At 35.2% G+C, this 24723-nt stretch overlaps 1 protein-coding gene across 1 annotated transcript in view; it reads right to left on the reverse strand.

Moving 5' to 3' along the window:
• CARPB (Carbonic anhydrase-related protein B) overlaps nucleotides 1-24723 on the reverse strand; it is a 395701-nt gene that overhangs the window by 11011 nt on the left and 359967 nt on the right. The window contains exon 7 of the mRNA XM_076397060.1: nucleotides 24368-24522. Within this exon, the coding sequence (XP_076253175.1) occupies nucleotides 24368-24522 (155 nt within the window). The remainder of the gene's footprint in view (nucleotides 1-24367; nucleotides 24523-24723) is intronic.

The following is a 24723-nucleotide window of genomic DNA, read 5'->3' on the forward strand; positions in this document are numbered from 1 at the left end:
AATTTACAAACCAATGATTCGACAGCTGTCAAATTTATACACGCAACTTTTGAGAGTTAGGGATAACTAAAAAACATATGGTTTAAATTCTAGTAGCGCCATCTATGTGTCAGGCCGGGGACTTATCAATTGACCTTTAGCATTCTATTTAATTTTAATTTAATTTAAATTCCGTGGTTCACAAATAATTTTAAATTAATTTGATATTTGATATATGATTAATGGAAACGAACAAAACTAGAACTGCAATGACGCCGCCTACTGGTCAGAACTTCGTCGATTTCGAACTACAAAACGCTCTTTTTCAATTACGGAACAGACCTCGGTTCGGAGTGCAACGAGACCGTCCGTTTTAAAAATACGAACTCTTTCGCTTTTTTACCGTTTCTATTTTTCACTGATAACGTCGTAGTTTCCACCGCGAGGCCGCCCTCCAGCTCCGTTTTTCCCCCGGTTTGCTCTAGCGCCCCATTATTTAAGTCGCTACGGCCATCAGATTGAAGACTTGATATACGCTCCTACATGTTAATTCAGACTTGTGCAGTCATCGACGAGCATAGGCGGTCCATTTTCGAATATAACTTTTTTAGGTATTTGGAGTTGCTGCTTTCAACTAGCTATACAGTTAATTTTTTTAATTATATCGCTACTAGTAGTTAGCTACAATATGTCTTTACAACAGCTTAAATCTAGGTATATATCTGGGATAATCCATGGGTCCTAACTTAGTTTCTTGTCTAATAATGTTCATGTATTAGCACTGCTGCTTTTCTGTTAAATGCATCTGAAATGCGGGATCCTTTTGAGTCTGTGTATTCTTCTGGTGTTATCCAAGATTTGTAGTACTTCGATACTGAGATGAGAATGGAGCCTCTTCTCATGTCTCCTTGCGATTTTGTTATGGAAAACTTGTCCTATATTTACATTGCTTTTCGTGGAACATTTCGATAATTAGATTCCGTGGGCCCATATAGGTTTTAATATTTCTTTGTGTAATAGTGATTATGCACTGATAATTGTGATTTCCTGTCAATGAATCCAATTCCATGTGTATTAAAAAACAACATATTTTTATGTATAATAACTCCAATTCCTTCCAGAGTCATTCCGATATATTCCGAGTAATATTTATTTGAATTGGCGTGGGGTATGGTTGTAGGTGAACTGTACATATTTATTTTGGTAAATTTTTATCCACCAAATTTGGGTCTAATTATTGTAATTTGTTGGTTGCATCTTGACTATTGTCTGTCACAGTAAGTAGAGCAATATTATGAGAAAATGTAGCCATTGTAATATATGCTATTTGTTTTATACCACTATGTGAGGTACGTAAGTAATTGGCTTATATAAACCTTATTATGGTAGACCTGCTTTAGCCTTCCTCTTCTTTTCGACTCTAAACTGACTAAACTAGCGTTGGGAACGTCAAACTGAAATTGACTATCGACTGTTTAACATTTAGTTAATTATATCGCTACTAGTAGTTCGCTACAACATCCCTTTACGACATCTTAAATCTAGGTATATATCTGGGATAATCCATCGGTCCTAACGTAGTTTCTTGTCTAATAATGTTCATGTATCAGCACTGCTGCTTTTCTGTTAAATGCACCTGAAATGCGTGATCCTTTTGGGTCTGTTTGGTTTCTTCTTCTGGTGTTATGCAAGATTTGTAGTACTTCGATACTGACATGAGACTGGAGTCTCTCCTCTATTTACATTGCTTTTCGTGGAACAATTCGATAATTAGATTCCGTGGGCCCATATAGGTTTTAATATTTCTTTGTGTAATAGTGATTATGCACTGATAATTGTGATTTCCTTTCAATGAATCCAACTCCAATTGTATTTAGTAACAACATATTTTTATGTATATTAACTCCAATTCCTTCCAGAGTTATTCCGATATATCCCGAGTAATATTTATTTGAATTGGCGTGGGGTATGGTTGTAGGTGAACTGTACATATTTATTTTGGTAAATTTTTATTCACCAAATTTGGGTCTAATTATTGTAATTTTCTGGTAGCATCTTGACTATTGTCTGTCACAGTAAGTATAGCAATATTATGAGAAAATGAATATTTGTGTTATATCACTATGTGGTGTAGGTAAGTAATTGGCTTATATAAACCTTATTATGGTATACCTGCTTTAGCCTTCCTCTTCTTTGACTCTAAACTGACTAAACTAGCGTTGGGAACGTCAAACTGAAATTGACTATCGACTGTTTAATATGTTAATTGAAAGTTCTGACAGCCTAACACATAGATGGCGCTACTAGAAGTAAATCCAAAATTTTTTTAGTTAGCCCTAAGCCTCAAAAGATGCGTGTATAAATTTGGCAGCTGTCGGATCATTAGTTTGTGAATTATAACATTTTGTGTGAAGCAACATTTGTTAGAGTGAAAAAATGAATCAAAAGGAATTCCGCGTGTTGAAAAAATGTTGCTTTTTGGAGGGAAAAAATACAGTTGAGGCAAACACTTGGCTTGATGCCGAGTTGCCGAGGAAAAACAATCATCAAGGATTGGTAAGCTAAGTTTAGACGTGGTGAAATGAGCACCGAAGGCGGTGAACGCAGTGTACGCCCAAAAGAGGTTGCTACCGACGAAAACATTAAAAAAATTCATAAAATGTTTTTGAATAACCATAAATTGAAATCTAATGAAATAGCAGACACTCGGAAGATATCAACTGAATGTGTACGTCATATCATTCGCGAATATTTCGGTATGAGAAAGTTCTGTGTAAAGTGGGCGCCGCGCGAGCTCACTTTTGAGTAAAAACAACGACGAGTTGATGATTCGGGGTAATGTTTGCAGATGATCAAGCATAAGAAACCCGAGATTTTGCGTCGATAATCATGGCTCCATCATTTCACCCCGAAGTCCAATCCACAGTCATCCAAGTAGATCGCACACTATGAACCCGCTCCAAAGCGTCGGAAAACGCAACAGTCGGCTGGCAAGGTTATGGCGTCTGTATTTTGGGATGCGCATAGAATAATTTTTATTGACTACCTTCAAAAAGGGAGCACGATCAACAGCGACTATTACCTAGCGTTATTGGACCGTTTGAATGACGAAATCGCCGAAAACCGGCCTGCAGAACGGGCTGCTTCACCAAGATTATGTACCGCGTCACACGTCAGTGGAAACGATGGCAAAAATCCATGAATTGGGCTTCAAATTGCTTCCTCATCCATCGAATTTTCCAGACCTGGCCCCACCGACTATTTCCTGTTCTGTGGTCTCAAGAGAATGCTCGCTGGGAAGAAATGTTCCTCGAATCGAAAGGTTATTGCCGAAACTGCCTACTTTGAGACAGAGGACAAATCGTTATACAAAAATGGTATCCAAAAGTTGGAGGGTCATTATAATCAATGTATCACCCTTGAAGGGAATCATGTTGAATAAAAAAATCTAATTTTGCCAAAAAAAATGTGTTTTACTATGGTAGGCCGGGGACTTTTCAATTGATCTGTTATTTAGCTAATTATCTTCTCTCAAATTTTGATTTGGTTGGCGCAGCGGTCAAAACGACAGAATAGTACAACTACTGTTGGTATGGTCGTGGAATCGAATCTAGCTGGAGCGTGGTTCTAAAATTGTGTCTGTTATTGTTTATAATTGTGTATGTCTATATAGTAAGGGTGGACAATTCAACAAGAAATTCCATCCTAGTCTTAGGATGCCTTCTGGGATGGTTTCTAAGTTGGTCACTAGCCAGTCGATAGGATTAGAGCTAAGCGGACCATGGTTCGGAGCCGGCGTTAAGCAATAGGTTCAGTCCAAATAAACTCTAGCTTGTAAAAAGGATGCGAGGACCTAAACCATTAAAGAAAACAGAGCACAAATATCCCGATGACCACAAACAGCAAAAACCCAATGTTCACACTTATTTTTCAGATTTCCTTTAATATACTACGACACTGTCAACAAACATACAACCATTAATTTATCCGTTGTTTAATAAATTATATTGTTATTTTGATTTTTCCTTTTGTATAAATTCTTGTTACTGTCCTTCGTGTTCGCAAGGGGGTCAGATTATGTCAGTGCGGCGCCCACACCATCACAGGTCGCCACCACGCGATCCAAATTATCGGCGACGATGAGGAGGGACCAGTGTCGGGCACGCAGACCACCGGAAGCTCCAATAAAAGCTTCATTTGCACAACAATGGCCGATGGAATAATTCCTCGCGTTATAGCCGAGTTCGTCGGCCAGTTTTAGCCCAAAGTCAAACGGTATTAATGAAAATTGATCGACTGCCGATTTCAGAACCCCCTGCCCCATCCTTTCAGATGTCGATCGGCGGGCTTTTATATGTTATAAATAAAAATTGATGCTGAACAAGGATTTTTTTGCATTGTTATCTTAAATAGATAGACTTTGTATGTACATATAGGGGATGGACTAAATAATTTGGACATCTCACAAATTCACAATAATTATTCATCTATGAAGTGCTGAGCCAACATTTCTATTTAAAACAGCTGCAACTCCTCGCCTCCCATTCTTGTAGCAGATGGCGAAAAAATCCCGCTACCATTTTAATTGCACGCTATCTTGCTTATGAAACGTTTAACTTTCACTCAGTTTCGCGTTAACCATTGCGTTGTGTAGACGTCCACGTTTGATTATGGATAAATATATGCTACAAAAACGAGCAGAAATAGTGACAATATTTATTGAAAATATAATCGTTCCATTATTGCCACTCAGCAGAAATTCCGTCAAAAATTTCTTAATCGTCCAATGCCTCATAAAACCATAATTTATCGTTTATATTTAAATTTTTGATACTACGGTACGATAGCAGATAGGCCTCATTCTGGAAGCCAATGGTCGTCCCGTAACGCAGAAACATCATTTCTGAGACGTGGTTCCCAGTTACACATTAAGTACAAAATTCAATTTTGTCCAAAAGTTGCTACCGACAGATCTTGATAAACGAGTTGAGTACTGTAATGCTATCATCCTAAGACTATCTGGTGAAATAGATGATTTGTTCGTCTAAATTGATAATGAGCGATCAAGCCCATTTTCTTCTCAATGGCCACGTCAACAAAGAGAACAGTCAGTTTCGGGGAACACATAAACCTTAATTAATTAGTGAGACATCATTGCATCTGATAAAAACAACTGTATGCTGTTGTATTCATACTGGAAACATCATTGGTCCTTATTTTTTTGAAAATGACCAAGGTGTTTCAGTTTCTGTTACCGCTAAACGGTATCAAGACATGATTCGAAATTTTCTTGTGCCTGAAATGGAAGAGCAAGGACTAGAGGACATGTGGTTTCAGCAAGATAGAGTCACAGTACACACAGCTCGTTCAACAATTAAATTATTGAATGATGTTTTTCGCGAAGACTAATTTCACGAAGTGGCGATTTATCATCGCTAGTCTGATCTCCAGATATAACACCACCAGTCTTTTTCTAATGGGATTTTTTAAAATCAAAAGTTTATGTAAATGAGCCCCAAGCGATTCAACATCTTAAAAAAAAATGTCTTAAAAAAGCCGAAAATTACATAGCGAATCGCGGTCACCATTTACTTAGCCGATATAACTTTTTAATCATCACGAAAAAAAAATATAAAGACCAAATAAACTTTTTATTACTTAGCCTTTCTTTGAGTAAAGTTATAGAAAATCAAAATGGTAGCGGAAGTTTTACCTCACGTTGTACCACAATATGAGCGAAATGCTTCAATTATGTTGGAGATGAAAATATATATATTCCTCATTATCTGCTCTCAAATTTCATATAAATGTTCAATTTTCATATGTAGAGATTGTGCTGGCAAAGATGTTTGGTAATATTCTGATGCTCTTCAAATGAAGGCTGAATCTGTTTGGCTGTGTGAATGGACACTATAAGACAGTTATAGTAAGAACATCATCTTCGAGGGTATCAAGATATGCATTTGCAGTAATCGAATCAGTGATATGAATGAGAGGACCAGCTGACTACTACGATATCGCCATCCTAATCATAATTGAACCGAATATATTATACAGTATTACTCAAGTATGGCCCTTCCGATAAAACAGCCAATACGTGTCAGCAACACCGTCGAACGTATTTCCAAATTCATTCTTTGAAAACATAAAATTTCTTTTAAACTTTGAGCGGATTTTTCCTTCTCATTTTACTAATTAGGATTACTCTAGTGAGACGAGGACACAATGAAATCTGATGCGCTCGAACATTTAATCAAATTGCTTTACAAAATTCGATTTGTGTTGGTACTGATTGACACCAGTTGGTTATATGTCTGAAAAATGATTCGAAACACTAGTAATAATAATCTGTGGTTATGAACCGGCAGACGTTTTTTTGGCACTTGTTTTGGTACATTCCTAATTGTTGCTTAATATTTGTGATCATTCTGATTAAAAATGGCAAAGACACTAAAATAGTGAGAGTCAGGTCCACTGATTGTGTCTCTAATGAGTTACTTCGAACAGAAACGAGATGATAGGCCGCCTCTTGCTAGAGATGCAAGTAGTTATATTCTCAAATATTAGGTTGGTGCAGTTTTATTGGAAATATTTTTTAACCAGCTGCACTACAAAGAGCGACACAAAACAAAGCCGGTGACGAATCAAGATTACCTGGATCTTAGCTCAATTTCAGCTGAAATATAGGAAATGTATAAAAACAGTAAGTAATTTTTCCAAATAAATATTATTTAACATAATTATTTCTTAAGGCATTTATGATGTCCCTCCATACACATATGAAACATAGGATATAAGTGGTGTAAATAATATTCACGAAAAGGTCTAACGGAACTTTACGACATTTTTTTTTAAATTCTCTTTAAAAGTATATAATAAACTTAAGGAAAACTTTTTATGTCAATTTATCTATCTAGATGAAATGCTAAAAGAGAGTGTAAAGATAACAAAAGTTGATAGAAAAATGTAAAAGTTAGAATAACATAGCTTTCATTACTTATAATGTTTCTTAGTAATTTATTGCAGATCTCGTTACATATATATTGAATATTTGTGTTTTACGTCATATAATTTTGTTACAAACGAGCCTAAAAATAAAATATTGTAGAAAGAAATATTGTCTACAATCAAACCTTCGCTTTGTGTAAACATCATCAGATAAACAGAAAAGACAAATTAACAGATGGTGGAATCCTTACCAAGTGTTCCAAATTAGAACTTAACAATTTGGTAACATAGTGAAAAAGGCTGGATAAAACATTTTTGTTCTGTGTTTATGGCCCAATGCTGTTAATTACCAAGACTGAGTGATAAGTGCAAAAACAATTATTGATGAGTATATAAATAGAATTGGATAACTGTAAAAAGTCACATTGAGTGTGAAATATTTATCTGCATAGATATTTGTGCATTAAGTTAGATTTGGTGAGATTTAAGAGCAGAGTATTAATGCTAACTTCATTTGCAGGTACTTTGAAATTTTCCTGAATACCTATTGAATACGCTGGTTCAACAGGACCAAAAATAATTTGTTCTTAGAGATGTCAGTGATTCAAGAAACTGGCATTAATTATTTCCGGAGTATCTTTCTTTGAATAAAAGTAAACTGTTTTTTAATTACTTATATTACTCATATTACTTATGTATACATTTACAATACAATACAACCCTATAAAATAATCGAACTATCTCCGATAATATGGATCGATCTTATTTTACAAATTTGACTAATAACTGGTGAATATTTCGTGATTACTTACGTGAACTCTTGCGAACCTTTGTCTTATTCCAGTTTGACCAGCTAGAACCAAGTGGTCTTTTGCTGATGTCGCTTCGGGTTCGGGATAGAGACTTGCGAATCTCTTGATTCGCTCTATTTAATATGGTGAGTATATCACACCCACTCCGAAACTATACGGTATCTGATAGTAATTTTTTCTTCGAACCAATAGTCTTATAAGGGTTTTTATTTTTCCAAATAAACTAGAAGCCAGACAGTAGCAATAAAATGTCCTGCCAGAGAAATCCAAAATACCGTTATAAAGCTATAAAAAGACAGATATTATAAAAACGGTAATTTGAGTATTAAATATATGAATTTTATAAACATTTTTAACAATGTTTCTAACTTATCTCTCTTACATTCTGAACATCCTGAACAGCAAATGTATTAGTGAGAATGTAGTGATTAAATATATTCTTATGAAGGAAAATGTTTACGAGCAAGAACAGAAGAAATTGAGATATATCAAAATAACTTAATAAAGAAGGAACATAGTGAACGAAGGAAACAAGAACTAAAAGTAAACATTTAAATGTTCTCTTATGCAAGTAAAATACATTACGTGGATGTACAATTGTTAATTGGGTAGATTAGACCTCCAGGACATACCACTATATAAAAAAGGGTGCCGTGGAAAAGATTTCAATATAAATGTAACATAGAAAACCACAACCATAACCTATAAACTATTGTGACTATATAATTAAAAATTCTTCGATAATTTATGCATTAGATCTACTATAACGATTAAATAAATTACAATTTATAACGTTATTTTTGTTTAATTATTTTTCCTATATTAGTATTTCGTTATCTTAGAGTGAAAATAAATAAAAACTTAAATTTGGCGCCGCAAAGTTGTTAAAATGTGATAAAGTGCATTGGCTTGGATTAAGGTGCATTACATTTTTTCCATGTTTTGGGTAAGCTGGGTACACTGGATACTGTCAGTCGTTAAATCAACATTTTGATATTGAGATTTCACACATTTAAGAACATTTCAGATTTCACACATCTCACTGATTGCTTGATTGTCGTCGTGGCAGAATAGAGAGAGATGTTGATCTTAAATTCATTAAATGAGAGATTGGATCTTACAGTCACTGACCATCGTACGGTTTAGACGTGCCAGCATCAACTGCCCTGTTATCTTTTTGGTAAGACTGCGCTGCTCCCAATACATTTTCCTATATTCCATTTCTTTTCTTTTCTTCTTTATATGTTCCTTCCTGCGAAGTTTTGCTTCAAGATTCTTTCCGAGATATTTAGCGTTGTTGCTATATGGAATGATAATATTATTTAGTGTTATTGGTGCTTGTACGGTTTGATTGTATGTGAGCTGCACATGCATAGATTTATTTTCGTTAATTTTTATTTTCAAGCTTGTGTCTAATTATTAATATTGTCACATGCCGGTCGTAATTTTTGTGTGGCTTCTTCAATATTGTTTCCGACAGCTATAATCGCAGTATCATCAGCAAATAAAACCATCGTAATATTCTCCATTTGTGGTATATCACAAGTGTAGAGTAGATAAAGCCTTGGCCCTAGTACACTTCTTTGTGGTACACCTGTTTAGCTTCTTATATTGTAGAGTAAGCTTCTTCTTGTTCTACTCTACACATTCTGGCTGTAACGTACGATTTTAGTAGTTCGGTGTGTTGTCATTGTTACATTTTCTGTAGTTTATAAACAAGGTCTTCATGCCATACTTTATCGAAGGTTTATGCTATATCTAATAATATAGTTGAGCATACTTTTTTACGTTCGTAGGCTTTTTCAATAATATCTGTTATTCTGTGAACCTGGTTAGTTATTGAATGCTTGTTAATAAACGCCAACTGGTGTATTAGTATTAGGTTTTTTTCTCTCTATGAATGATGGTGATGAACATAGTATGACAGATCGAATATCACAAAACATGACCGCCACACTCTATCTTCGTCTCTCCTGAAATATCCATTATACCACCAGCTGTTTTCACCGACAAAACCAAACGTTTTATTATTATTATTATTATTATGATCATAATTATCGGGCCGGATCGAATTAAATGTTCTGTGAAGAAATAACAAGAACGGCGCGTAAGGAACAAGTGATCGAGCGAGAGAGGGAAACGGCGAGAGAAAAAGCGAGAAGTAAAAATGTGACGGCATCCCGGGTAAAATTAGACATTCTTCTCCTAAACTAATTTTGCATCTCCCACAATATTCGGTTAAACGAGCCGTAAGAGCCCGTTAAACTTGAGTTAAACGTTCGACTGGCGGCGGAGTTCCACGGCCAAGGCAAATATTAGTTTATGATTAAAATAAAACGTATTTAAATCATATTCAGCACAAAGTTATAAATGTAATATAAACGGCGCGCGCGATTTCAGCAACGGGAAAAATATAATGAAACATTTTTTCCTTGCCCTGAGAATTTTCCTCGACCCCTTCACTCCCTCTCACTCTTTTTTTCTCTATATATCTCCACCGCTCTCCTTTCTTCTCGAAGAATATTTCCTCGATAAACATTGTTAGATATCAACGTGAATAAAACGAAACTTGAAAAATAAGACGCGTGTTATTCTCGTGTGTGTGTTTTTTGTTTTTAGAAGCTAATGAAGAACTTATAACTTATATAAATAAGACTTATCGAATTATATATAACTTTCTAGGGTCTCATTTAGATGAATCCTCAAAATATAAACAGAAGGAAGCCTGGCAACTTCATTGAATTTTTTTAAAATAACAAACAAAAGAAATCTGACTTATCTAAAGATAGAAGATTGTCTTTTATCTATACAAAAAAAATTGTTGTCCGTTAGTTCCTCTAAAACTCGAGAACGCCAAGACCGATTTGGCTGATTTTGGTTTTAAAATATTTTTATATATAAATTTATGAGGTCCGGGGAAGGCTTATATGGTTAGAATATATGGAATAATTACGAAAAAAATATAAAACAATTTTGTTTTTTTATACTATATAATTATATATTTTATACTATAAATTATAAATTATAAATGTGAATTAATAAGGGGAAATTGGAATACTCTGTGAACAAACTTACCATTTGATGAAACTCATAAAACTCGAGTATAAATCATAGTATAATCAAATGAATAAAATATAAATATAAAATAACACGTAGTGACTTTGAACATTGTGTCTTTACAAATGACTATGAAGTTCTAAGGTCTCTTGGATAGGTTAGGATGTCACATCTGGTAAATAGAGCACACGAGGAAACATCAACGATGTTTCCATTCGCGGTAATAATTTATGTTGCTAAGTATTCGCAAACGAGATAAATTAGACAATTAAAAGGAAACGGCAATCCTGTCTAGCTAACTTTACATTATCATTCAAACATTCATACAAAACCTGTCGCATACCTGGTCGCGAAGACTTGCCCTGGAGTAACAAGTTGGACCTGATTATGTGGCACTGCCTCTGGGCTTACCAATATATTAAACCGAAACCGCCTCACAGTTGACCCCTGTGGATCGCTACTGCTACTGTATTAAATTTGGGGATATGGCACCCGCTGATCGGGCAGCCGTTATTGGGCATGATGACCCGGTGATTCTATTGATTTAGGAACTTGAACTTGAGTTAACACACGACTAGATACTGTCGTATGGGGGCAAAGGTTATAAGTACAGGGACTGATGAGGTCATTTCAGCCTGGAAAAGGGGGGAGGTTAGCGGTGACGCGCTGTTAAGTATGTCGACCAGCTCGCGAACAAGCGCGTTTTCAGAAGAACTTGAGCTGAGTTGTTGTTTGTGGAATGATTGATATATGAGGTGCTATGAATTTGAATATTTCTGACCAACCATTAAGTGTTTAATATTCTCCTGAGGAGCTTATTTTGGAAAACTTAAAGCCGTTTCACCGGGTTGGGTGTAACAAACTTGAAGTAGATATTAGATCCATAGAGGAGTACGGATCGAATTACATATTGTAAAATAAGCATTTCATGGACACGGGAAGTCCGCTGGAACTATAGATTAGAGAACATAGCAGCTTTGCTATCCCCGAACTTTTCTGGATTTGAGATTTCCAACCGAACCGTCGGTCGATGTGGAGACCTAGGTACGTGGCGTCATCCCAGCCATGGAATTGTGGTGGTGTCGATCTTAAGTTGTGAGAAACTTAAGATCGACGATCATCACTTAAATGTTGAGTTCTTATAGAAAATGATGGCCTGGGGTTTCAGAGAGTTAATTTGCAATATTTGAAACACTTGACCGCATGACCGAGCTGCTCTTGTAAACGTTCATGAATTGTAACTTCGAACCTGGCTGAAGTGAAGAATTTGTACAAAATATAAATAACCCAAAGTTAACAGGTCAATTGAAAAGTCCCCTGCCTGATACATAGATGGCGCTAAATCCATATGTTTTTTAGTAAGCCCTAACACTAAAAACATGCGTGTATAAATTTGACAGCTGTCGTATCATTAGTATGTGAATTATAGCATTTTGAGTGAAGCAACTTTTGCTATATTGAAAAAAAAATGGATAAAAAGGAATTTCGCATATTGATAAAATGTTGCTTTTTGAAAGGAAATATATATAGTTGAGGTAAAAACTTGGCTTGATGCCGAGTTTCCTGACGCTGCCCCAGGAAAGTCAATCATCAAGGATTGGTATGCTAAGGTTAGACGTGGTGAAATGAGTATTGAATATGGTGAACGCAGTGTACTTCCAAAAAAAGTTGTTACCGACGAAAACATAAAAACAAATTCACAAAATGATTTTGAATGAACGTAAATTGAAATTTAATGAAATAGGAGACACTCTAAATATATCAACTGAATGTGTACATCATATCATTCACGAATATTTGGGTATGCGAAAGCTCTGTACAAACTGGATGCTGCGGGATTTCACTTTTGACCAAAAACAACGACGAATTAATGATTCGGAGCAGTGTTTAAAGATAATCAAGCGTAAATTACCCGAGTGTTTGCGTCGATATGTGACAATGGATGAAACATGGCTCTATCATTTCACTCCTATGTCCAACCGACAGTCATCCGAGTAGACTGTACACGATGAACCCGATCCAAAGCATGGGAAAACGCAACAGTCGGCTGACAAGGTTATTGACTACCTTGCAAAAGGAAGGACTATCAACAGCGACTATTACATAGCGTTATTGGACCGTTTGAAGGACGAAATCGCCGAAAAACGGCCGCATTTGAAGAAAAAGAAAGTGCTGCTTTACCAAGACAATGCACCGTTTCACAAGCGAATAAAAACGATGGCAAAATCCATGAATTGGGCTTCGAGATTCTTGCTCATTCACTGTATTCTCCAGATCTCGCCTCCAGTAATTGTTTCTTGTTCTCAGATCTCAAAAGAATGCTCGCTGGGAAGAAATTTTAGTTAAATGAAGAGGTGATCGCCGAAGCTGAGGATTATTTTGAAGCAGAGGACAAATCGCACTATAAAAATGGTATCGAAAGGTTGGAGCGTCGCTATAATCAATGCATCACCCTTGAAGGGAATTATGTTGATTAAATGAAACTAATTTTGCCAAAAAATGTGTTTTACTATGGTAAGCCGGAGACATTTCAATTGATCTGTTAAAAGGTCTAAAGGTATACGTAAAAGATATTAAAGTAGGTATTAAGCTAAATTTTGTGTATATGGCAGAATTAAAAATATGTTAAATAAGTTTTGTATATTTTTATTTAATTATTACAACGATTGATATATACATATTTTATTTCTTATTTTTTTATTTCATTTTTTTATTTAAACTTTTTTTTGTGTTTAGTGAGCTCCTTATTTATTTTTTGTAGTCGGCTCTATGTTTTTTTGTCAATAAATTAGGCAGTTAATTTATATAATATTAAATAATATTAAATGAATAGCCCAAATAAAAGTGAAGCCCGTATGAGTAAAAGTAGCAATAAAGGAGCAATGACTAAAAATAAGGAACGCTTCAGGACCAGGAGTAGGTAGCACTACTCTAGGTGAACCGTCAATTTTTCCAACCAAAGTAGAACAAAAAAGGATTTTTAATGTATTTCTACGGCGCCTTATATCATAGCCTTTGCGCTTAAAAAGCAAACTGAATGGTTTTTATACTAAATTACTTCTGATTTCTCATCACATCAGTTTAGTAATAACATTATAAACAAACATCTGATTATTTTAGATAAAATTATGAGAAAATCTTGTACATGCCTTTGATATTTTATCGTTTCCTTCAATTTCCCCCCTTCTCCTTAACAGGTTCCTGGTGAGGTCCTGATTTGATTCCAACGGGACCTCCGCAGAAGTGCACTCTTTGGAATAAAAATATAATTCTGAAAATCGATCCATAACTGACCAAGAAATCAGTGAACATACATTAAAAAGATATATATATATATATATATATATATATATATATATATATATATGTATATGTATATATATATTATATACAGCCGAACATAGAACCTCCTCCTTTTTACATCGGGTCAAACACCACCCGATCTGATTATTGGACATATCTAGACTTTAGAATAGGCTTTAACATAAGGTTAATTAAATAATTAAAATAATATTCGTACATGAGATCACTTAATGAAGTGATTTTCTGCATGCGATGTATATATATATATATATATATATATATATATATATATATATATAATATAAACATAACAAATACTTGTTTCCTTCTGGGCAGATTGTGGAACTATTAAAAGTAATAAAAAAGAACTTTTCACTCCTGGCTATCGATTCGAAGGTAGCTCCACGAGACTATTTATGATAGCGAGTTATATTCATCCAACGACGTAAATTGCTAAACGATACCTTCCCGCGTAGCCCCGCGCGCCTCGTTCCCAATTATCGTGGGGAATTTCATGTATATTTTAGGAAGGGGAAGGCGGCGAACTCATTACTTAAAGATTAAATTTATATATTACGTAAGTTAGATTAACTTTAAAATCGAATTAAACGAAATCGTGCGGCTCGGAGCCGTTCTGGGACGAACTTTTAGAAAAATCGCATCGGTCTATTTAATTTCCTGAACGATATAACGTCTCCGGGGCGTTCTCTCTTTCCTTATATCATTTTAATTAGACGGTCATTTCGACGTTTTATCTGTTCTATTTTGAAATTCTCTTCATTCGGACTTACTTTGGAAGTTACGAATATATTTACAATGAAATATTTTTAACCAAAAAATTGAACCGACGATCTGGGATGTTATGGAAGGGTATTTCGATTTATTCAGTGCTTGACCATCGTCTGGTTTAAACGTGCCAACATCGACTGCCCAAGCCTCGTCACCAGGTAACATCGCTGCCATCCGTCTTATCTAATTGTATTTCTTACATTTTTTTATATAGCCAATAAATAACGGTCACATAATGTAAACACCACTGTTTCATTTCGTTTTACCTCCATTCACCGAGCCATATCATTTACCCTAAACATATGTACATAGTAATAGTTGTAATAACTAAATATGTTAAAAATAAACAAAATCTTTATTTAACCGATCTACTATACGTATTTTATGTTCTACTATATACACCCAAATTAGCTTAATACCTACCTAAACCTAATTATCTATTTTCAATATTATTTTAACTACTACTATCACTTTGAAGTCAGTGCCGAACAACAAATTAGATTTATATTGTTCGAAAATTTAATTTTGTGTATATGCCACAACATATTAATTTTTTGTATTGTTTAGGCTCGGAGCGACTTCAAACTGATCAGTTGGTTGTAGTTAAAATAATATTGTAAATAGATAAATATATTTAGACAGGTATTAAGCTAAATTGTGTGTATATAGTGGAATATAAAATACGTGTATTAGATAGGTTTAATAAGATTTTTGTTTATCCTTATTTAGTTATTATAAGGTACATATTTTATTTTAAAACGTGTTCATTATGTGTTAGAAATATAAATTTGATTATTTTTTACTTTTTAGTAAGTTCCTTATTTATTTTTAGAAGTCGATTCAATTTTTCTTGTTAAAAATATTTGATTTTTCTCTTTTTAGTCTTAGATATTTACTAAATAAATTACACACTTATTTTATTAAGTATTACAATGTATAACCCAAATATAACCCGAGCTCGCATGAGGATAAATACGAATGAAGAAACAATGACTGGAAATAAGGAACTTTTCAGGCCCTAGGTCAGCTACCTAGTCTAGGTGATCTCACAAATGTTCCAATCAAACTTTAACAAAAAAGGTTGCTGCTCTGTTGGGCATTAAATCCTCGACTACCGCCTGTGAGCTCAACGTTCTAACCATTACACCATAGAAACAGTTACCTAAAATGTCTCTACGAGGTCTCATATGCTATGGTTAGTGCTTAAAAACAAACTGACACTGAACTACTTCCAATTTTTCGTTACATCATTTCGGCAATAACATTATACACCAATATCTGATTATTTTAATTAAAAAATGTGAAAACTGTGTGTCATTCTGTGTTAGAAATCTAAATTTGATTATTTTTTACTTTTTAATAAGTTCCTTGTTTATTTGTAGAAGTCGATTCAATTTTTTGTTAAAACTATTTGATTTTTCTCTTTTTAGTATTATATATTTATTAAATAAATTACACACTTATATTATTAAATATTACAATGTATAACCCAAATATTAATATTAGCTCGCATGAGGATAAATACGAATAAAGAAACAATGATTGAGAATTAAAAAAATTTTCAGGCCCTGGGCCAGCTACCTAGTCTAGGTAATTTCACAAACGTTCCAATCAAACTATAACAAAATAGGTTGCTGCCCTGTTGGGCATTAAATCCACGACTTCCGCCTGTGAGCTCAACGAAAGTACACTTCTTCGAATAAAAAAAAACTCTGAAAATCGGTCCATAGTTGACGGAGAATACAGCTGAACATAAAAGAATTAAAAAGATAGGGGTAATGTGAGAAATTGAAAATGTAGTGCCGTTTCTGAGACGTATGATTAGTAGTTAAGGGTTAAATATTAACTTTATTTTAAGCCATGGGTTTAAAAATAGCGCTACAAATGATGTAGTTTTTGTCAGTACGCGTAACAGAATTACTTAAAAACCGAATGGAGCGTTTGCAACTGATGTTCTCACTAGGAAATTAATTTTTTCATTGAATGTACTGCATACGCGGTGAATGGTAACTATGGGCGGGAATAAAATTGACCGGGTGGGGATTTTTTTTCTGATTTCGAAATGTTTTGACTATTGTGGATCGACCGTGGAAAAAACGAACGAGCACTAGCAAATCCGAATAAAATGTTGTCGGTTTTAGGGGCTTATCGGACGCATCGACACTGGAGCTTTGCGACTTAATTGCCGATGACGTAATCGCATTTTTGTCGTCGCTAAAACGCCTACGTCGAAATAATTTTTTATGGATTTGTCGACGCGCCCGAATGGCACTGATTAATCGTTTTTGTTGCTCTAATAGTTTTTCGCAAATGATAAATAATTGGTCTGTGCCACTTTTTTTCGTCCATTTCGGTCAACGGATGCGTTACCGGCCCGATCGATTTTCCCATTTACACGGTGCTTCAAATGTGATACAGCATAGTTCCCTCTATTTCATCAAATCATAGTTATTTGGAAATGCACATGCAAATATTCAACGGAGAGTTCATTAAAATGGCGATATTGTGAAGTGAAATACCATTGATACGAAATTTTTGCAGTAGTCTATTAACTTCAGGAATTAATTATTATCAGTGATATTAACAAGCTGCATGTTTCAATGTTGTGTCCCTTAACAGTTTTCACACAATCAAATCGATTCTTTTGACGCATGTTTGTGATAAACAATATTTATCCGTTAACGTACTACATAAAATTTAAATCTTTTCTAATAAATATTATAGAAACAAAGTTTTTTAACATCATAAAGAGCATGTCAATTGAAATGTCCACGGCCTGACATGTGCCTATGTAGATGACGCTACTAGAATTAAATCAATAGGTTTTTAGTTATCCCTAAACCTCAAAAGATGTGTGTATAAATTTGACAGCTGTCGGATCATTAGCTTGCGAATTATAGCAATTTAAGTGAAGCAAATTGTTATTGTAAAAAAATGGATAAAAAGGAATTTCCCGTGTTGATAAAATATTGGTTTTTGAAGGGAAAAGATACAGTTGAAGCAAAAACTTGGCTTGATGCCGAGTTTCCGGACACTGCCCCAGGAAATCAACCATCAAGGATTGGTATGCTAAATTTAGACGTGGTGAAATGAGCACGGAAGACGGTGAAAGCAGTGGACGCCCAAAGAGTCTCCTAGTTAGTAAAAGTTAGTCCATAGTTAGTAAAAGTCTCCTTTTACTAACTATGGGTTTATCTGGACTGGGTCTAAATTTTAACGTGGGCTCCGATCCACGGTCCTCTGCATTAAGCCTACCGACTGGCGAGTGACCAACTTTAGAAATCATCCCAGAAGATATCCGGTCTTACCCTGCCTGGTTACTGGCGTGACTGGGATTATTTTCCTTGTCGGATTTTACACTCTTACCTATAACATTCACAAATTGTAAACAATCACAAATATAAATTTACGACCATGCCCCAGCAGGATTCGAACCAACGGCTATCGCAACAGTACGAGGACCGTCTCATCGCCTTTACCACTATGCCACCATACCGGCATTTTACAATAACAATAACCAACTTTATATCTCATAATAATAAACTTTGGTAAGTGAACTTGGTATTTTATAATTAAATATGATTTTTATAAAAATAGAAAAAAAAGGTGTAGGTGGATGTAAACTTGGACCATCCTATAAAATTTGAATAAATTATTGCTCTAATAATTCATTCGATATCGACACATCCATTAACTGCAAAAATACATAACTCAGCAAAATATGCCAGCTGTTGGACGATAATTATTAATAAAAAATCTCCAAAAATTGATTTTATTTATGCCGACAAGTTTATCTCGAATGTTGTGCTTTATTAAAAAAATGAACACTAATTTCAATATTAATCTGAATTTCTTCAGTATAGATTTCAAAGGTCAATGATGTTTCCTGTCTTCTAACCAATCTGTTTTTTTATAAGCTTCATTTTCATCTATGAATTTTATACTTTTATTTTATCCTGTTTGCTTATTTTACCACTGATAATTCTACCAAATTTGTTTGTCGAGATTTCATGGAGTGATAAGAAATAACTAATCAAGAAAAGAAGACAAGTTGATATTGGAATGGTAATCATTCTGCAGTTAGTTTTTATCACAGCTAAGTGAAATTCAGAGAGAATTATCGCAGTTCTAGGTGTAAGATCACCGGTGGTGACTTGACGGTACCCAAAGTTTCCTAGTCGAAACTATTAGAATTAGGAGACATTTCTGTTCTGAAAAATACCTTCCACTCTGCGGATTTTTAGTACAAACGTCACAGTTCATGATATAAGGAATACTATATAGTATAAGGACTAATGCAATGGCATATTGTCTTGCAACTAAGCTTGCTCCCACATGGACTATTGAAATGAAAGGTCAAAAATAGAGAAACTATTCCTTACAGGATTTACCAAGGGATTTTGTATACAAAAAAGTCCAACGATACTATGATTTCACATATAAGATACGTTGACAAAATACTTAATTATCTTTTCGCTTTTTAGTGCTGTACTTATATCATTAAGGATTTTTTAACCATTCTTGCCAATGTTATATTTTTATGAGATATGACAACCGCTTGTACTAGAATACTCTTCAACGCTTTCAATACATTGTTCTAAATGCTCCTTTTATACTTTTGCAGCACTGATTTTCCAATAAATTCTGACAAAAAATAGTTTTATTTTAGATAATTTATTTCCTTTAAGTTGAAATAGAAGTGTTTACGAATATTTAAAACATATTCGTCTGGAATTTCAGCTATACATTCTAGTTGCTGTGAATGGAGTTCTACAAATACTGAAGATTCGACGAGGATTTACCCACCATACTAATATGTACGTCATCAATAATTAATATGTTCAAATTTACATAATTAACTAGTATAATTGATTAGTATACTGCGGACCAACTAGTAATGGTTGATTTACTTTATCAACGACAATTATATAAACATATTTGTATATGATAAAATACATCACCATGACATGCACTACAAATTGATTTATTAAACTGTAATGGATATAGCTTATAAAGAAATGTTCTTGTCCGAAATATATTCTAGTAGCTTGTTCATAAAATGTATTTTAAATTTTCTGTTTGAAATTAATTCAATTAATGTATTTTTATTTTTAGTATTTATTAGATTTGTATCACTGTAGATGTACGTAATTCATATTCAGGCTTTAACTACCAGTCTGCCTTTTGACAAAATAATTTGACGTATTTGCTGGACTTATTTCCTTCAGTAAGTACTGATATTCATAAGTACTAACCGTTTCCATGTTCTGCAAATTATACAGATTTAAATTACTTTTATAACGTATGTTTTTTCTGTTGTTTTTTATTGGAAAACATCTAATCAATTATTAGATTCTTTCTCTGACCAGAGGAATGTTGTGATAGTCGCGGGTTCGAATCCTGCTGGGGCATGGCCGGAAATGTACGTTTGTGATTGTTTACAATTGTGATTACCTAAAAGGCAAGAGCGCAAGAGCCAACAAGGAAAAGGATCCTAGCTATTCCAGTAACTAATTTGGTAAGGTGGAATATCTTCTGGGATGATATTTAAGTTGGTCAACACATGTTTTTTCTTTGAAATTCCAGCAACTTTTTATTTCACTCTACCCTTATTTTTTTACTCGAAGCGTTTCTTCTGACTGAAGCTGTAAGATCACAAAGGTATGATTTAAGGTAGATAAATTATTCCATTTTCCAGAAGATTGAACTTTAAGGTGAACAGCCACTAAGGGTGGATTGCAGTAGTTTAGTTTCCGATACGCATTAGAATTTGGAGTCACCAAAACTTTGGAAACTTTTCCATAAAGGAATACCCAGGAAATTTGGGTTAAACCAGTGCCATTTAGAAGACTATCACCGACATAGTGGTCTTCGATTAATACTGAATTTCTGAATTCAATCCACAAAATAGTATTGAGTAATTACTAGAATTGATGCTTCACATGTTAGATCTTAATTATGTGGATATTGAACGAGAATAAGATAAACTAGAAAGAGTAGTAAATTGTGGCTTATTTTTTAGATTTGCTATGAACACTTCTATAGTTTTAATTTAGCTGTACAATAAAATAAAATTAAAAAAATATGAGTTATTTTTCCATGGATTGATACAATGCGGTTTCCGGCTGTAAAAAATCACCACGGCGACGTCTCGTTCTCTTTTCTTTTCTTTAACCTCTTGTAACAGTTACACTTCCCTAGCGCTACCGTACTTCTTTTATCTAACCTAATATCCTGTTACATCTCCCGTCGACCACATGTATCATTCAATAATGAAATAAACAAATTTTATTCAATCAGTGTTTTCACTTCTCGTGCGAATTCCTTCCACAAAATAGTAGTGTGTGTTCGGACAACAGTGCATCGACAGCCACACATTCCGACCGACGGGACGAACGTTCCTACAAATGGTGATCCCGACGTGATCGAAGTCCCTAACAGGTAAACCGGCTCAATATAAGTCATTCACCGGGTTCAATACGTGCAGAGAAGGATAGCACGAGGAACGGAACCTATTAACATCACATGCTCGACGTTATCCCACGAGAATAACACGATGGACGAAGACTACAGAGGCCCATCATATATAACATCAACACGTGAACACCCTTGCATCATGTAACGAGACACGTAAGGTTCCACACTTATAGGTACCCTCAAACAAATTGGAACGCTCCAAGACGAACGACGTCCTGCTACAACTTCGATGGCAGCTGAGCCCGTAAAACTCCTCACTCAGGTTTGGATCCCCATCTCATAAACAGTCCCTAGGCGATTCATTGCTTGATTGCGGATGCACTCAGGAACTTGCACCACATGGCGGTACGTTCCACGGGAGGTCCACTAGAAGGGGGTGATGTAGCGACCGCTACAACCCTTTAGGACACCATGAATTCACCTACATCAAGGTCAAAGGTTGGCATCGCTGGTGGATTGGTACCATGCGGTTCTCGGGTATAAAAGACCACCACGACGACGTCTCGCTCTCTTTTCTTTTCTCTACTCCCTTGTTACAGTGCCACTACCAGCGCTGTACTTCCTTTATCTAACCTAATATCCTGTCCATTCTCCCGTCGACCATATGTGTCATTCAATATTAAAATAAACAAGTTTCATTCAGTCAGTGGTTTCAGTTCCAGTGTGAATTCATTCCACGAAATAGTAGTGAGTATTCGGACAAACAATCGCATAAACAGAAACATATTCCGACTGACAGACGAATATTCCTACAATACTAATTCCACTAATCAAAAGAAAGACCCCAAAAACCTAATTATTTTATTTCAAACGCGACCCGTCCGTCCCTTATCTTTTTTAATTCAACAGGAAAGGCCATTGTCGAGTGTGGAATATTCTAAATTGATAAAGGTATCAGCAACATCACTCTTTATTTTACTTTCGCTTGTAATCGGTTCACCATCTAACCTTTAAGGTTATAAGAAGCGAAAATCCTTTCGAATCCTTTTACGTGCTTATCGGGAATCGGGAACAGTTCCAGATTGTATCGGGTTACTTGTATAAAAACATCCTGAAAGAGTCCTCCGTCTTATATCATTACGGTCGTATCGGTCGCTGTTTGCTTTCTATGTTTGTCTGTGTTCATTAATCATAATCATTCGACTAAACAAGGGCTGATATTGTGTAATGGGCTGGCGTCACTTAATTAGTTTTAAAATTAGCAAGTCCCGAAAAGCTATTGCAAGTAAATAAAATCAGTTATAACATGTCAATTGAAAAGTCCCCGTCCTGACATATAGATAACGCTATTAAAATTAACTCATTTAATTAATTAAATTAGAATAAAATATTTTTTAGTTAGCCCTAGTCCTCAGGTGTGTGTTTAAATTTGACAGCTGTTGGATCATTAGTTTGTGAATTATAGCACTTTGAGTGAAGCAACTTTTGTGATTGTGAAAAAAATGGGAAAAGGGAAAAAATACAGTTGAAGCAAAGACTTTGCTTGGTGCCGAGTTTCCGGATACTGCCCCAGGAAAATCAAGCAACAAGGATTGGTATGCTGAGTTTAGACGTGGTGAAATGAGCACCGAATACATTGAACGCAGTGGATGCCCAAAAGAGGTTGTTACCGAAGAAAACATTAAAAAAGTCCACAAAATGATTTCGAATTACCGTAAATTGAATTTGAATGAAATAGCAGACACTCTAAAGATATTAGTTGAAAGTGTACATCATATCATTCAGGAATATTTGGGTATGAGAAAGCTCTGAGCAAAGTGGGTGCCGCACGAGCTCACTTTTGACCAAAAACAACGACGAGTTGATGATTCGGAGCAGTGTTTGAAGATGATCAAGTAATAAATCCGAGTTTTTGCGTCGATATGTGACAATGTATGAAACATGGCTCCATCATTTCACTTCGAACTCCAATCGACAGTCACCTGAGTGGACTGCACACGATGAACCCGCTCCAAAGCGTGGGAAAACGCAATAGTTGGCTGGCAAGGTTATGGCGTCTGTATTTTGGGATGTGCATGGAATAATTTTCATTAACTACCTTGAAAAATGAAGGACCATCAACAGCGACTATTACATAGCGTTATTCGACCGTTTGAAGTGTCACAAGTCAGTGAAAATGATGGCAAAAATCCATGAATTGGTCTTCGAATTGCTTCCTCATCCACTCTATTCTCCTGATCTGCCCCCCAGCGACTATTCTCTGTTCTCAGATCTCAAAAGGATGCTCGCTGGGAAGACATTTTCGTTGAATAAAGGGGTGTTCGACAAAACCGAGGCAGAACCTATTTTGAAGCAGAGGACAAATCGTACTATAAAAATGGTATCGAAAAGTTGGAGCGTCGCTATAATCAGTGTATCACCCTTGAAGGGTGAAGGTTGAATAAAAAAAATTAATTTTGCCAAAAATATTTGTTTTACTATGATGGGCCGGGGACTTTTCAATTTATCTATTATATCAAGATATTTTACACGAGAAAACATTTACTACAAATAACATAATTTCAAGAAAGTGTAAATACGTACAAAATCTTTCAAAAGAATGAAATCTAGAATTTCAAAATTAAAAATCTTCGTTTTTCAGAATTAGTCATTGTCCCAATTGATTCAGACAATATCAACTTCCTCGTACAAGAACTTGTGTGTTTGTCTACGTTCATTAATCATAATCGCTCGTCTAAACAGGAGCTGATATCGCGTAATGGGCTGATGTCACCTAATTAGTTTTAGGGCTTGTCGACAACCGAGAGAGAATATAATGTACGCGCGAGGTAAGCAATTTGTTAAAGTGCAAAGCCAAAGAAACGTGAGAGATAAGGATCGGACACTATAAATTACCATTATTAATGTCTCCGCGACTATTCTCGCTATAATTAATTTAAAAGTTCCCGCGGCGCGAGACGTTGCTCGTCTGAAGGGCCGTTTTTCTCGGCAGGTATCCCGTCCGATTTTTTCCTCTCCTGCCACGCCACGAAATTAACACATAAACTCTAACAAAGGCTCACCTGTTGCTTGGTAATGTAGATGGGTTTGTTCAGGATGAGCCATGTGACAGTTTCGTGACAGGCGGGCATCGTGGTCGATCCATCGTACGTCATGTAGTAATCTGTCTCCGGCAATAGACCTCGTACTGATAATCGTTTAACCTCCACCTCGTCTCCTGCAAAAATAATCAGCTGGGAGTAATGCTCGTCAAATGTCTCATCGATTAAATTTTACCTAAGCAGCAAATTGAATTTACTGTTATAAACAAGAAGAAATAGAAGAAAAATAATTAAGGATAATAAGAGCTAGCATGTGTTCTGATCAGCCTTATCTATTTTTAGTTATCTAAGTACTAATGTAAGCAACTCTTAAACCA

This window comes from Rhynchophorus ferrugineus, unplaced genomic scaffold (assembly GCF_030347505.1).
Source record: "Rhynchophorus ferrugineus isolate W39M unplaced genomic scaffold, kcgeb_rfMv2 rfM2, whole genome shotgun sequence".
NCBI classification, from domain to species: domain Eukaryota; kingdom Metazoa; phylum Arthropoda; class Insecta; order Coleoptera; family Curculionidae; genus Rhynchophorus; species Rhynchophorus ferrugineus.